Raw genomic sequence first — 13,624 nt, forward strand, 5'->3', positions numbered from 1 at the left:
CACCACCCCATACCCTCCCTCCACGATTCCCCATCAACCATCACATCCACAATTCCCACCACCATCCCACACTTCCCCCCTCCCCCCCCCACTTCTACAATCCCCCATCAACCATCACCCCCACAATACTCAGCACCACCACACACCCTCCTCCCCGAGCACCACTCCCCACACCACTGGGGCAGGACATCGACACCTCACAGACACGATGGTGGGATACGGTATGAATACTGACACACATGGCATCTGAGGAAAGTACAAAACAGGATGATCCCATAACATACAAGTCACCTGGTCAGCCTGCGATAGTGGGACAAAGCATTCATCGCCCATTTTGTTCACAATGTCCGAGTGTGTCTGGGCAGTGTCGGCTGTCAGGCGTTGATGGGTATTTCTGCTCAAGTAACTGATTTATCAATTAATACAAAATTCCTCCCTTATAAACCATTAATTGAATGGAAAAACAAAACCGACCAATCTGTTTATGGACATGTGACCGACGTTTTCATCTTCATGAACACTTCCGCCTACTTTGTCTGAAATGCTCGCATGAGACTCGAAACGATACAGCTCCACAACTTCCCAGAAAGCGTTTCCATCACTAATTATGTATCAAATAGTTTCTTTAAAATACCATTTGATCAGATGCAACAAACTGAGAACCTTCAGAATTGCTAATGACGGTGGAATCGGTATCTGAATCCGAGCTCAAAATACACTGTTTCTCGATGTGAAGCCGCTATTTGGATCATGGTGGGTTCACAGTGTGACATCACTGGCAAAATGGAAAATTGACACCCTGAGGATTTTTTTAGTGGCACTGTGATTGGCAAAAAAAAATTCAACAAAAATTTTCCCTTCAAATTAGGCTGATGATTTTAAGTGGTTTTCAGAAAAAGGAAATTGCATTTGGGTTCCCCTTTAAGACCTATTTTTTTGAACAGGTAACAGATGAAATTGGCAGATTGCCAGCTGTTTGCCAGGAAGTTATAGTGATGACGTCAATACCACGTCTTGTGCTTCGACTAATGCCTGCTGGTTGCATAATTTGCTGGGAGTGAAGCTGTGCCGCTGAGGCAGTGTTCACAGTATGTAGGTTAGAACAGGAATTTGTAATTTGCTGCTGGCGATAGCTCGCCGACTCTTTGTGAAGGCCGCTGTGGGATCTTTAATGTCCATCAACTAATGCTGGGAGATGGGACGCTCAGTTTACCACCCATCCGATGGATGGCACACACATTGATGAATCGCCCTGCATGTGAATCACCAGGATGATCGTTTCTATCTGGGTTGGAATTTGAGACCATTGAGAGGGGAGTTTGCATACTTCCAGGCTCTCATATAAATGATATGCACTTTATTGGTAATTCTAGACACCCTGACTCTGAATTGAAGGCATAGCCATCGTTTGTATCACAGTGATTAAATATTTACTATAAAAGGATGAGGTGCGTGCGTGTGTGCGTGCGTGTGTGCGTGCGCGCATGCGTGTGTCGTTTGTTGTTAACTCCATTTGAGGAGATGGAATGGAGTCCGCCCAGGACTTAAAGTATCCAACTTCACTTTTAATGGTAAGGGATCACAGTTTATGGACCAAGCTGTTCAACTTTGTTGTTCTTCAAGTTTTGTTCCGAGGGCTCTTTTCAGGATAGTCACTGAACCCCAGACTGCCTCCACCTGTAGTTTGTTTGTGATAACATTCCCGGGACGGTTTTCAAAATCTCAGTGAGGTTCTTCTTTATTCCTGTTCCTCTAATTAACACTGGCGCTATTTTGATGCTCTTCAGCTTCAAAGATCTCTTGATCTCATTTTTTAGGTTCTGGTATTTGGTCATTTTCTTGATTTCTGCATTACTTAAGCCAAAAATCGCTGGGTACTGATATCTCAATCAGCTATGCTGTCTTTGTCCTTTTTGTTCTTGAGAATGATGTCCTGTCACAAGGCTTTGTTTTCTATGTTCACGCTCGATGGGATCATCAGGTCGTACATGATTATGATGTCGTTATTTTGTTTTGTGTTTCTCTGAGTTTTCTGGCACTGGGATGTTGAAATTTTTGCAGATATGCCAATGAATCACTTTGCATGGTTTGTTGTACCATTGTGTGTAAAGTTGTTCTGATTATAATAGTTTTTGCATCCCAAAGGCAGGTGACTCATACTTTCTGTTTCTGTTTTGCAGAACCCACACTTGTCCGTCTGACTCTGTCTCTCCATCTTTTTAAATCCATTGGTGTACTGTCCTTGATCTTGGGAATTTATTATTATTTGTTCCGCATCCCAGTTGAGCTAATCTCATCTTAGCCATTTCAATGAGCCTTCTTTGTCGATCCCAACTCAGTTCAATCCACTTTTGTATTTTCCTGCTCTTTTATTGTTCTCCCAGTTGTTGGTGTATATTTGTTGATATTTCCTTATATATATTTATTTTGTCTTGTTTGCAATTGGTGGGGCTGTATTTGTTTCTGTTTCATTTTTCTGTGTTTTTGCACCTGTTTTTGGAAATTATTTGCAGGGTGAATTAGGAATACTTTTTCAGGTTTGTTGTGTTCATGTTTGTTTACAAATTGAATCCGATCTGAATTGAATCTGTTTATAAATTGTGTGTGTGTGTGTGTGTGTGTGTGTGTGTGTGTGTGTGTGTGTGTGTGTGTGTGTGTGTGTGTGTGTGTGTGTGTGTGTGTGTGTGTGTGTGTGTGTGTGTGTGTGTGTGTGTGTGTGTGTGTGTGTGTGTGTGTGTGTGTGTCATGTTTTTTTTGTGGGAGTTCTACTAGAGCTTTCTGATGTGGAATTTGAAACACCCAAATGATCGTCATGATCTCCTGAGTTGATGAGGCTAATTAACGACAAAAAGCCTGGAAGACTTCCCATGTTTTAAATGCACACCATGCTAAGGTGTCAAGAGTAGCTTAATACAGTGCCTGTAGAAAGTTTACACCCCCTTTCAAAATTTTCACCTTTTCTTGCCTTATAGCCTTTTTCATTAAAAATCTCATTAAATCAGACTTTTTCCACCAATATTTACACATCATAACCCACAACTTCCAAGTGAAACACAAATTTCAGAAAATTAATTTAAAATACAAAGCTAGAATATCTTGGTTGGATAAGTGTCCACCCCCCTGAGTGAATACTTGGTGAAAGCACCTTTTGGCAGCAAGTACAGTTGTGAATCTGTTGGGATATGTCTCTACCAACTTTACATACCTTGATTGGGCAATATTTTCCCATTCTTCTGTACAAAACTGTTCAAGCTCAGTCAAGTTGCATGAGGAGCATTGATGGACAGCAATCTTCAAGTTATGCCACCGATTTTACAATTGTATTTAGGTTGTGACTCTGACTGTGACTCTGATTTATCTTTTTGTTCCTTCGCCACTCCAGTGTGGCTTTGTCTGTGTGCTTCAGGTCATTGTCATGCTGAAAGGTGAACTTCCGTCCCAATTTCAGCTTTCTTGCAGAGGGCAGCAGGGTTTCCTCTCAGATTTTTCTGTATTTTGCTCCATCCATTTTCCCTTCTATCTTGACAAGTGCCCCAGTCCCTGCTGATGACAAACATCCCCGTAACATGATGCTGCTACCACCATGCTTCACAGTAGGGATGGTGTTCTTTGGGTAAAGTGCTTTGTTGGGTTTGGTTTGTGCCAAAACGTAACATTTTGCATTTTGGCCAAAAAGTTACATCTTGGTTTCGTCAGACCACAAAACTTTTTGCCACATGGCTTCAGAATCTCCGGGTTTTTTTGAGTAATGGCTTCCTTCTAGACACCCTACCGTACAGACGAGACTTGTGCAGTTCTTCAGATATTGTTGTGACATGCACACAGTGACCAGTCTTCACCATAAAGGCCTGGAACTCTTTCAAAGTTGCCATTGGCCTCTTGATATACTCTCTGACCAGTCTCCTCCTTGCTTGGTCATCCAATTTGGAGGGACGGTCTGATCTAGGCAGGGTCGTGGTGGTACCATACGCCTTCCACTTCTTAATGAATGTCTTGACTGTGCTCCAAGGGATATTCAAGGCCTTTGAGATATTTTTTATACCCATGCCCTGATCTGTGCCTTTCCACAACTATATCCCAGATGTCTTTTGAAAGCTCCTTGGTGCTCATGGTTGTCTTTGCTGTGAAATGCACTACTCAGCAGAGGAAACCTACAGGAACAGCTGATTTTATTCTAAAATAATGAGAATCGCTACAATTTAACACAAGGTGGAGGCCAATTAACTCAGTGTGTGATTTTGAAGGTGATTGGTTACACCTGAGCTAAATTGTAATTGCAATTATAATGGGGGTGGACACTTATCGAACAAAGATATTATAATTTTGTATCTTCAATTAATTTTCTGAAATTTGTGGAATTTGTTTTTCACTTGGAAATTGTGGGTTACGATGTGTAAATAAGGGTGGAAAAAGTCTGATTTAATGCAATTTAACTCCAGGATATAAGGCAACAAAAGGTGAAAATTTTGAAACGGGGTGTAGATTTTCTATAGGCACTGTCGGTCTTTTCACAGCATGGCATTCTAATTACAAAATAAATAACAAAAATAATAACATTGTAACAAAGAATATATTAATTAATACAAATAATAATAGTAACAATAATAGTCGGAGGATCATTTTGCAATAATCTATCTATAATTCCAGCAATCTCTGTGTGTGTGTCTGTCTGTCTGTCTGTCTGTTTGTCTGTCTGCGACCGCCATTTCTCGACGACCGCCGGTCTGATCTCATTGAAACTTGCCAGGAATATTGCCGGGGACCCGCGGATGTGCCTTTTCGAGGTTTGATATCGATCGGATGAGCCGTTCCCAAGTTACGGCCATTTATCTGTCGACCAATGACAAGACACGGTGCTATGACATCACTAATGACGTCACAATTAATGTTTGTTTATTTATTTCTTTTGCACGATTGATGGTCCGATCTGATTGAAACTTGCCAGGAATATTGCCGGGGCCCCGCGGATGTGCCTTTTCAAGGTTTGATATTAATCAGACGAGTCCAAGCTCATCTGGACATGGTGAAAAGGCAAGCTAATGCTCAAGCAGTACGGTGCAGTAGGCAGGTATGTTTCAAGGCCATGAAAACCAATGAAATTTTGGTCCAATCGACCAACGGGCTCACGAGTATTACTAAAAGGAGAATCATCCGTGTGCCCATCAGACTTTATTATAAAGGGTTCCTGTTGTCATATGATAACATATATATGGTACCGTTGGAAAGGTGATAAACTATTTACTTTGTTGAAAAGCGAATAATCGATCTACTTGGAACAAAAATTTGTGTCCGTTTAATCATAATGATGCGTTCTAAAAGCCCATCTTTCCAGGATTTTACTATTGCATACATAGTCGAGCCTTGTGGTAGAACTTGTACCAGTACAGTGAATGGATCAGGATACAACAGGACAAAAGAAACAGGAGAGAGAGAGGACTCCACTCTCTGCCGTCACATCCCTCATCCTTCTGACAGACAGACAGGCAGCAGCAGCCTCTTCTCTCTCCCCCGTCCTTGACAAAAACATGAACTGCTCAAACACTTGGAATATGCCTTTCAATCCTGAGAAATTGCACTCCTCTCTCCCTCTCTCCCTCTCTCCCTCTCTCCCTCTCTCCCTCTCTCCCTCTCTCCCTCTCTCCCTCTCTCTCTGAAAGTACCACACTGCAAACCCTCCCATCTACTTTCTGAAAATGCTCTCGAAGAGGTTCAGTCACTCAAACTATTGGGTCTCACTCTCAGCCATGATCTCTCTTGGGCAAGCCACATATCAAAGTTGGCCTCCAAAGCCAGATGCCGATGCAAGGCTTTTGTCCGCAGCTTAATGGAGGACTATCTCCACTCTAGGCTAGCTAGCTCCCTGCATCGCATCTTGTTCAGCTTGATACTGTGGAAATCAAGGCTTTCAAGATCATTGGAATCTCTTACGATGAAGTTGAGTTTCATTTTACCATCGCCGACTGAATCCGTCCACAACTTTTTGAGATATCGTGCAATATATATCGCTTTAGCCCAATCACTCAATGGTGAAGAATCACTTTAAAAATTCTCAGATCCAGATCCAGTTCCAGATCTTCAGCAAAATCTAATAATTTAACCTGTGTCACATACCAAAGTTCTCCACCAAATTTCAGCCGAATCTGTCCACAACTTTTTGAGATATTCTGTTCACAAACAAACAAGCAGACAGATAGCGGTGAAAACAACCTCCATCCACCTTCAGTGGCTGAGTTAAAAATGTCCTTTTTTCATGTGTTGCACTTCATTTTACATCCTAACTGAGACTCAGTGAGATTTTTTTTATATACATAGTTGAGGCTCGTGGAAGAGCTCGAAGGTTCAGTTGCCAAATTAATCTTTGGAATATGTTGGAAGTGCAACATGCTGTCTTTTGATTAAAGCAACAGGTAAGCATGGCTTGTACCATATAACACCTGAGATTCATATCAAAATTAATTAATTCTGGCTATACATTTTAACAAAGAAACAATCAAGTGTTCCTTTAGTCCTGTGCAATATTATTGGTATATTTAACCAGACATTCTTAACTCGTGTGGATCCCACACCCATAGGGTACAGAGTTCTGGCACAATCCCACAGACTTTTTGCCAGTACAGGAGCAGCTTGCCATTCTTCACAGAAAACCAGGTACAGTTCTTGCAATTCATCCTCTAAATTAGTTTTAGTTGCAGTGGTTTTATTTATCTTGCTGTTTTTTAAAAAAAATTTATGAACTATCAACCAAATAAATAGCATATGCAGAGCTTAAAATCAACCCCACAAATTTATATTTTACAAACTCGTTGAATTGATTACAGATCATTTTATTGCCTAACATTTAGACGATGTTCAAGTTTGAACACCATGATGATAAAACATAAGCCTTTCCCTTGGATGAGAAATTTGATCTGTGGACTCTTGCTTGAGTGCTTTTCATACTGTATGTCCAGAACCTCTACTGTGCTCCTCAAATGTGGAATTCCTCCAAAGATAGCACGGAATGCTCTTCGCCTCTCTTTGGGTCGCTATACCACCAGGAAACACATTGACGTTGCCGTCGCCGAGCTCTATCGTGCTTCCTGTGAACTGGAGTCCACCAGCATCCATTAGCTTGAGCCTTTTTCACCTTGCTTATGCACCTCGACCAGCCTACAGAGAACCAAGCAGCTCTATAGTGTCTTGATGTAAATTTTGCTATTTACCTTCCTGTACCTGCAAATTTGTTTTGTCGCATTTTAAACCAAGTTGACTGATCAAAGTCCATATTGTGCTTTGCTACATCGTATTTCATTCGTCATTCTTTAATCCTCATGTTTGTTTGTTTTTTTTTTTGTTTTGTTTGAAAGTGATTCCCCATGCATGGGGATGTGGTTAGAGGATGAGGAAATTGGGAGAGTAGTAGGTGGCTCGTACAGATTGCTTAAGGTTGGGAATATTCTGCCATTTTGGTTAATAGTACTTGCTTGGTTGGTTCTTCAGCCAATTACAATATGTCATAAAGGTGTTTGTGATGAGGCTATGTGCTGAATCAACCTATACAGGGTGTTGGCTGCAGAACCCGTTTTAATACCAGGTTCTGTCCAGTGTGCAGTTTGGATAGAGAGCAGTATGGAACTGGATGATAGGCAGGAAAACTATTACACCAAGAAAAAAAAAATTTTTTTAAATGTAAAAACATAGAGGGATGAAATCTCAAAAAAAAAAAACAGTCAAACAAGGAAGGAATGACATCACATTATGATGCCACCATACGACACCACCATCCTCATGTAGATTACAATCACGACATATTTTGACATGTTACTTTTGTTGTGGGATTGTGATGGAAAAACGTCATATATGTCGTGATTGTATTCCATAAGAGGATTGTGGTGTCGTATTGTGGAACCATAATGTGGTGTCATTCCTTCCTTGTTTGGTTGGTTGTTGTTTTTTCAGATTTCATCCCTCTCTTTTTTATTTTTATTTTTTATTTTTGTTGTTTCCACAATTTTTTTTAGGTAATACAATGCTTCATGTTTTATATATTTTGGTGTGCATTAAATCCATCTATGTTATTAAATTTCGCTTATGGTACATTCAAGCCCAACCATCTCCCCTCAATCCTAGCTTTTGGTTCAGTCCACAATGTGGATAACCACAAATGCGGAAATGTCGATATGATTAATTATCATTTTAAAAAATAATAAAATGGTTAAAGTTTTATATATTTTGTTGTTTTGAAATGGATTAAATCCATCTGTGTTATTAAATTGTCTATGTTATTAAATCTCCAAATGTCTCTGTTCCCTACTATTTTGTCCTTCCCACTCCCTCCCCTCCTGTCTCATGCCCCCCTTGATGTGCGTTGTGTGTTAGCTCTCATAAGAGCCTCGACAAGGTATACAAAAAAAATTGTTTTAATACTTGTTTCAGTTGATTTGGGGGATGGGTTGGATATGTATCGCTTTTGGAATGGCTCTGTCCAGTGTCCATTTTACCCCCTCCCACAATCCTTGCCTAGTTTGGTTGAGTCCACATTTAAGTTTGATTTATTTTCCTAATAAAATGATTAATGTTTGATCAATTTTAAAATTTTGGGTTGCATGCACTCGCCCAGAGACAAAGCAACTTCCTTGCATTGGAATCACCATCATTGATTCAGCAGTTATTGAGTTATGTTGGGCTACAGTTTTACATTGTTTTTACAGGGGAAGAAGAAGTAAAAATTGGCAATTTAGCGATCTCCCAATGTGGTACTTTAATGATGTATTCTGACATCTTTTTCAGTCTTGATAGTTCAGAAAACGCTGGAGAAGAAAAGGCATGGCTTTTAAATGCTTGTGACTTCACGCGAAGTAGTTTATAAGCATATCATTGTGTACACATTTGAATGGGCAGCCATTTTTACCATATCATCCCTCTATATGGAGTACTACCGTATTCCATGATAGAAGAGCAGATGAGTAGTGCAGGAAATGTATTTGACATTTCCCTATAGGTCGACTTGCCATGAGGCTATTTATTTTCATTGTTTGTTGGAGCTGCATGACAGAGTCAACAGACTGATGGAGGTGGGAAAGGCAACAGCTCGATATGAACCTTCAGCCTTGATGCATTGAGTGAAAGGGTCAGTGAAAAGAAGGTCGGCCAGAACAGAAAAGTTCAACAATAAAGTAAAGACCCTGAGGTGGTGTTCTCTTCAGTCTTGAAAGATTGAAGAGAAAAACCATGACAGAACAGACTTGGTGAGATAATTCAATTGACAAAAGAAAAGAGATGAGTATCAAACTTCAGCTGTGAGAGGGTAACAAGTTATGGATTTCTGGAAGTGTGTGTGTGTGGGAGGGACAGAGAGGGTGAGGCAGGGATAGGGAGACCGAGGAACAGAGAGATATAGAGATGGAGAAGGAGGAACAGAGAGAAAGAGAGAGATAGGGAGGAAGGAACAGACAGAGAGAGTGAGTTTTCAATTCTTTTTATTACACAAGTACAGGAATAGATTACACATCTGTATACAAAGCAATAGGTACAATGAATTGGAAAATGAAAATAACTTGTAATGCAAAAGAGGAAACAAGTGACAATTTAGGCAAAACAAGTAAAAAAAGACATAAAATGTCATAGCCCCCATTGTTTTAGTAATTTTGCTGTATGGAGTGAAAAGGCAAGCCCATATTTATGTACAACTAAAATGGCCACCTGTCTGCCATCTTTTATCAGATCACAAAATAGAACGAGGGGCACGTGTACGCCATCATGTACTGTGCTTGTGCCAAGATTGAACAAAATTGGACCATGCATGTCTGAGAAAAGGTTGGGAACACATTTAAGTAACAAAATGTCCACCAGTTGGCCATCTTGGATCTGATCTAGAAAAAAAATGATGTGCTTATGTGAGCCATCATTCTTTATCTGTTTGCCAAGTTTGAACAAGATTGGTAAATTCATGTCCGAGAAATGGTTGAGGACGTACGTGTTCGACTAGCGTTTTGGGGGTTTTTTTGCAACTAAAATGGCCGCTAGTCGGCCATCTTGGATCTGGTGTCGAAATAAAATGACCTGCATGTGTGTACCATTATGTGTTGGCTTTGTGCCAAGTACGAATAAAATTGGTCCATATGTCTCAGATATGGTTGTGGACACACACACACACACACACACGCACGGACACGAAAATTGAGACCAAATCCATAAGCCCCCATTTCGGACGAAGTCCAATGGTACCTAATGAAAAGGAAGAGTGCATAAACACATACGCACTCCAAAAGTATCACTAACTGATTCTTGTTAACCCTGCAAATGCCTTCAAAACACTATACATTGGAAAACTTATCCAGTTTTTTTAAGTTCTGGGAAAAACAAAATTCGAGTTTTAGTCTCGCTTGATACCAAAGTATCGAAGAGCATCATGACATTGCATTGCCCTCATGGCTTCCCATTAAAAAAAAATTTCCTTCCTTGATAAATTGCAAGTTTAGCCGTGGCTATCAAGAAACTTAAAAATGTATGCACTCGATCACGCTTCATAATGAACCCAAAGATAAAGGATTTGAAGGAGAAGGAAACATTCATTTTGTGAGATATATGTACTTCAACCAGTGAAATAAATTAATCGATCTTGTACAGTTGAAGAAAGCATGAGAAACAGGTCTTCAGTGCATTCACAAAAAGGACAACAGTGGATTCAGTGGAAAAATGACCAGAGAGAGAAGGAGAAATAGGGTGTGAAGGAGGAGGAGAGAGATAAGGAGGAACAGAGAGAGTGAGTCAAAGGGAGAGAGTGAGTAAAAGAGAGAAGGCAGAGAGTGACAACCCTATGGGATGGGCAAAGTAGAGACAGAGGACAGATGGAGCAAGACCAGGGGTGTGCTAATGTGTTTAGTTACTAAGATTCTTGTGGAGTGCTTGCCAAGTGGCTTAAGCACCGAAGCAAGCACTCCATTCGAAACCGTTGAGGAACGGTTGGCTTGGCAAACGCGAGCTAGCTGCTTGGTAACTAAACACAACCCTGAAGTCAAATATTGCGTTTTTTAAATGCAATGGTCTACCCTCAAATGTATCATTTTTCAAAATGTTTTACAACACTGTATCTAAATCCCTGTATTATTTCACCTAGCATTGATTGGTGCCCCCCCCCCCCCAAAAAAGTCATTGGTCTGGCAAAACGAGCTGTGTTGGGATTGAATAAATAAACAGAGCTTGTCGAGAGAAATTTTACTCTGTGAAAACAAATGTCAAACTTTTATGTAGTTCTTGTAAATCACGCCTTGGTGCCTGACATTACTGCTTTGATAAAGCGTCAACCCTCATGTTTTGCACATTTAGATCCCCTATTTCACAAGGTGATGGAGTTTTCACAATGATATCACTATCGCCCTGTTTCATTGTCATCCTGCAAAGTGTTAGCTCAGCTGACGTGAATATTAAGACGGGATGGGAGGGGAGGTGGATTGAGGAGGTGTGGGGGAGCGAGTAAGGAGGGGGGGAGAAGAGTGGGGAAGGGTGGGGGAGAGTGAGAAAGGGAGAGAGCATGAAAGGGGAAGAGTCGCTATACACTCTGGGAAGGGGGAGGTAGTGAGGAGGATGGGGGAGGTAAAGGGGGTGTTTTGGACATGCGTTTGATAGGGAGACTTGGTGGGGAAGGGGGAGGGACAGGGAAGCACAAAACGGTGGGGAACACAGAGGTTAGGAGATCTGTGGAAGGGAGAGGAATGGGGCGGGGTACACAGGGTAAACAAGGTGGACACTACAGGGACTTTCTGGAAGGAAAACAGGGAATTTGAAGGAGGTGGGTTTGGAGTGGATTAACGAAGGTAGAAAAGATCATGGTTTTGGATGGGGGAAGATAAGAAATGGTGGCGAACAGCTGTTTTGAAGACCTGGAGGGAAGAGTGGGATGGAAGTTGTGTGGGAGTTTGTTTCAGAGGTGGGAAATAAGAGGAATGAAAGAGTGAAGTTGAACAGTGATTGTTCATTTTGGTAGTTTCACCAGAAGGGTTTTTTTGGCAGACCCTGAACGCCCTGCGGAAATAGGGGGGGGCAAGGTCGGAGAGGAGATGGTACAAGACAGAAAATACACCGACCTGCCTGCAGTGAGAGACCCAAGGACTCAGCTTCATCACGGGAGATACGAATGATCCTAAAAGCCTTGGTTTCCACAGCGTGAAGTCGAGCTAGGTGTGTGGTAGGAGGATCACCCCGGGGGGGGGGGCAGTACTCATTCCGACTGTGGATGAAAGCTTTGTCCGTGGATCAGGAGCTAAGGTGTGCCAAGGATGGACTTTGCACGACGTGGGATTCCCAGTTGACGACTGTCTTTGGAGGCCAGCTTGGAAATGTGGCTTTGCCAGGAATGGTCATGGCAGATAGTGAGACCCAAAAGCTTGAATGAAAGGACTTCTTCAAGGGGTTAGTTCAGAAAGTAGATGGGTGGGGAGGGGGGGTGTTCCAGACGGTCCTTTCAGAGAGACAGAGTGAGAGGTGTGACATTTGTCAGGATTGAAAGACGTATTCCAAGTGTTTGACCAGCTTGTGATTTTATCCAAATGTGCAGAGGCTGCTGCCTGCCGATCTGTGGGATGAGAGACGGTTAGGCAGAGGGTGGAGTCATCAGCAAAGAGATAAAGTGGATTTTCTAGAGTTTTTTTTTTAGGTCATTGATGAAAAATAGAAAATGCACAGGGCCTAGAACACTGCCTTGAGAACTCCAGCCTGGACAAGAAGTGGAGATGAGAGAGAGCCATTAAGAGCCATGCGTTGACTGTGACAGGAGAGGAAGTCTACAAGCCATGAGTGGAGATTGCCTTGGATACCATAAGAGGAGAGTATGGTGAGCAGTGCGAGATGCAAGAGGAGAATGCAAGACCGGATTGAAAGCACGCGATATGTCTCGGGAAATGGCTCTGATCTCATGTTTGGCATTGAGGACCTCCATCCATTGTTGGGAAAGTAGAAGCAGTATGTCCAAGGTGGAGTGACCTGGTCTAAATCCAAATTGATGGTCGGAAATATCGCCATTGGAGAAGAGGAAGGATTTAATGTCGGAAGCGATGATGGATTCCATAACCTTGCTGATGATTGGGAGAAGGCTGATTGGTCTGTAGTTGCAGGGATCTGTTTTTGCACGTTTTTATGCAGAGCGGTAATGTTTCCTGATTTCCAAGCAGATGGCAGATGACGTTGAGCAAATGAGAGGGTAATGAAAACAGAGAGAGGGTGATCAAGAGCAGCAGAGCAGGTTTTTCGAACATGTGGGCTGATGCCATCTGGACCAGTTGCAGAATCTGAGTCGAGGTTTGCCAGCAAGCTCTCCACCTTGTCAGGAGAAAAGGACACAGAGTCCAGGAAAAACCGGGTAAGTGGCTACAGAAAGCGATGGGTTTGGGACACAAAATTTAGAAGCAAACACAGAGTTTAGGCATTCAGCCTTTTCATGTGCAGTGTCAGCTGTGCTGCCATTTGAGGTAAGGGAGGGGATGGAGGGGGAATATACACCAAAAACAGACTTAACCAAACAACACCAGGATTTGGAGGAGAGAGACAGGTTTGAGTATTCAGACTTGAGATTGGAAAGATGGTGTTTCCTGGCTCTCCTGAGGGTAGACACACACTTGTCCAAGCCTTGTGGAAGGAACTGAGATTG

The 13,624-nt window shown here is 41.9% G+C and overlaps 1 protein-coding gene across 3 annotated transcripts in view; it reads left to right on the forward strand.

Moving 5' to 3' along the window:
- SCLY (selenocysteine lyase) overlaps positions 1–8,566 on the forward strand; it is a 69,383-nt gene extending 60,817 nt beyond the window's left edge. For all 3 annotated transcript variants that reach the window (XM_085898663.1, XM_085898662.1, XM_085898664.1), the window contains exons 12-13: positions 6,573–6,648; positions 6,951–8,566. In XM_085898663.1, coding sequence (XP_085754789.1) covers positions 6,573–6,648; positions 6,951–7,110 — 236 coding nt within the window. In that variant the 3' untranslated portion in view covers positions 7,111–8,566. The remainder of the gene's footprint in view (positions 1–6,572; positions 6,649–6,950) is intronic.
- The last annotated feature ends 5,058 nt before the right edge of the window (positions 8,567–13,624 follow it).

Source organism: Eptatretus burgeri, chromosome 10, assembly GCF_056783735.1.
Source record: "Eptatretus burgeri isolate ZD-2024b chromosome 10, Ebu_testis_v1, whole genome shotgun sequence".
Classification (NCBI taxonomy): domain Eukaryota; kingdom Metazoa; phylum Chordata; class Myxini; order Myxiniformes; family Myxinidae; genus Eptatretus; species Eptatretus burgeri.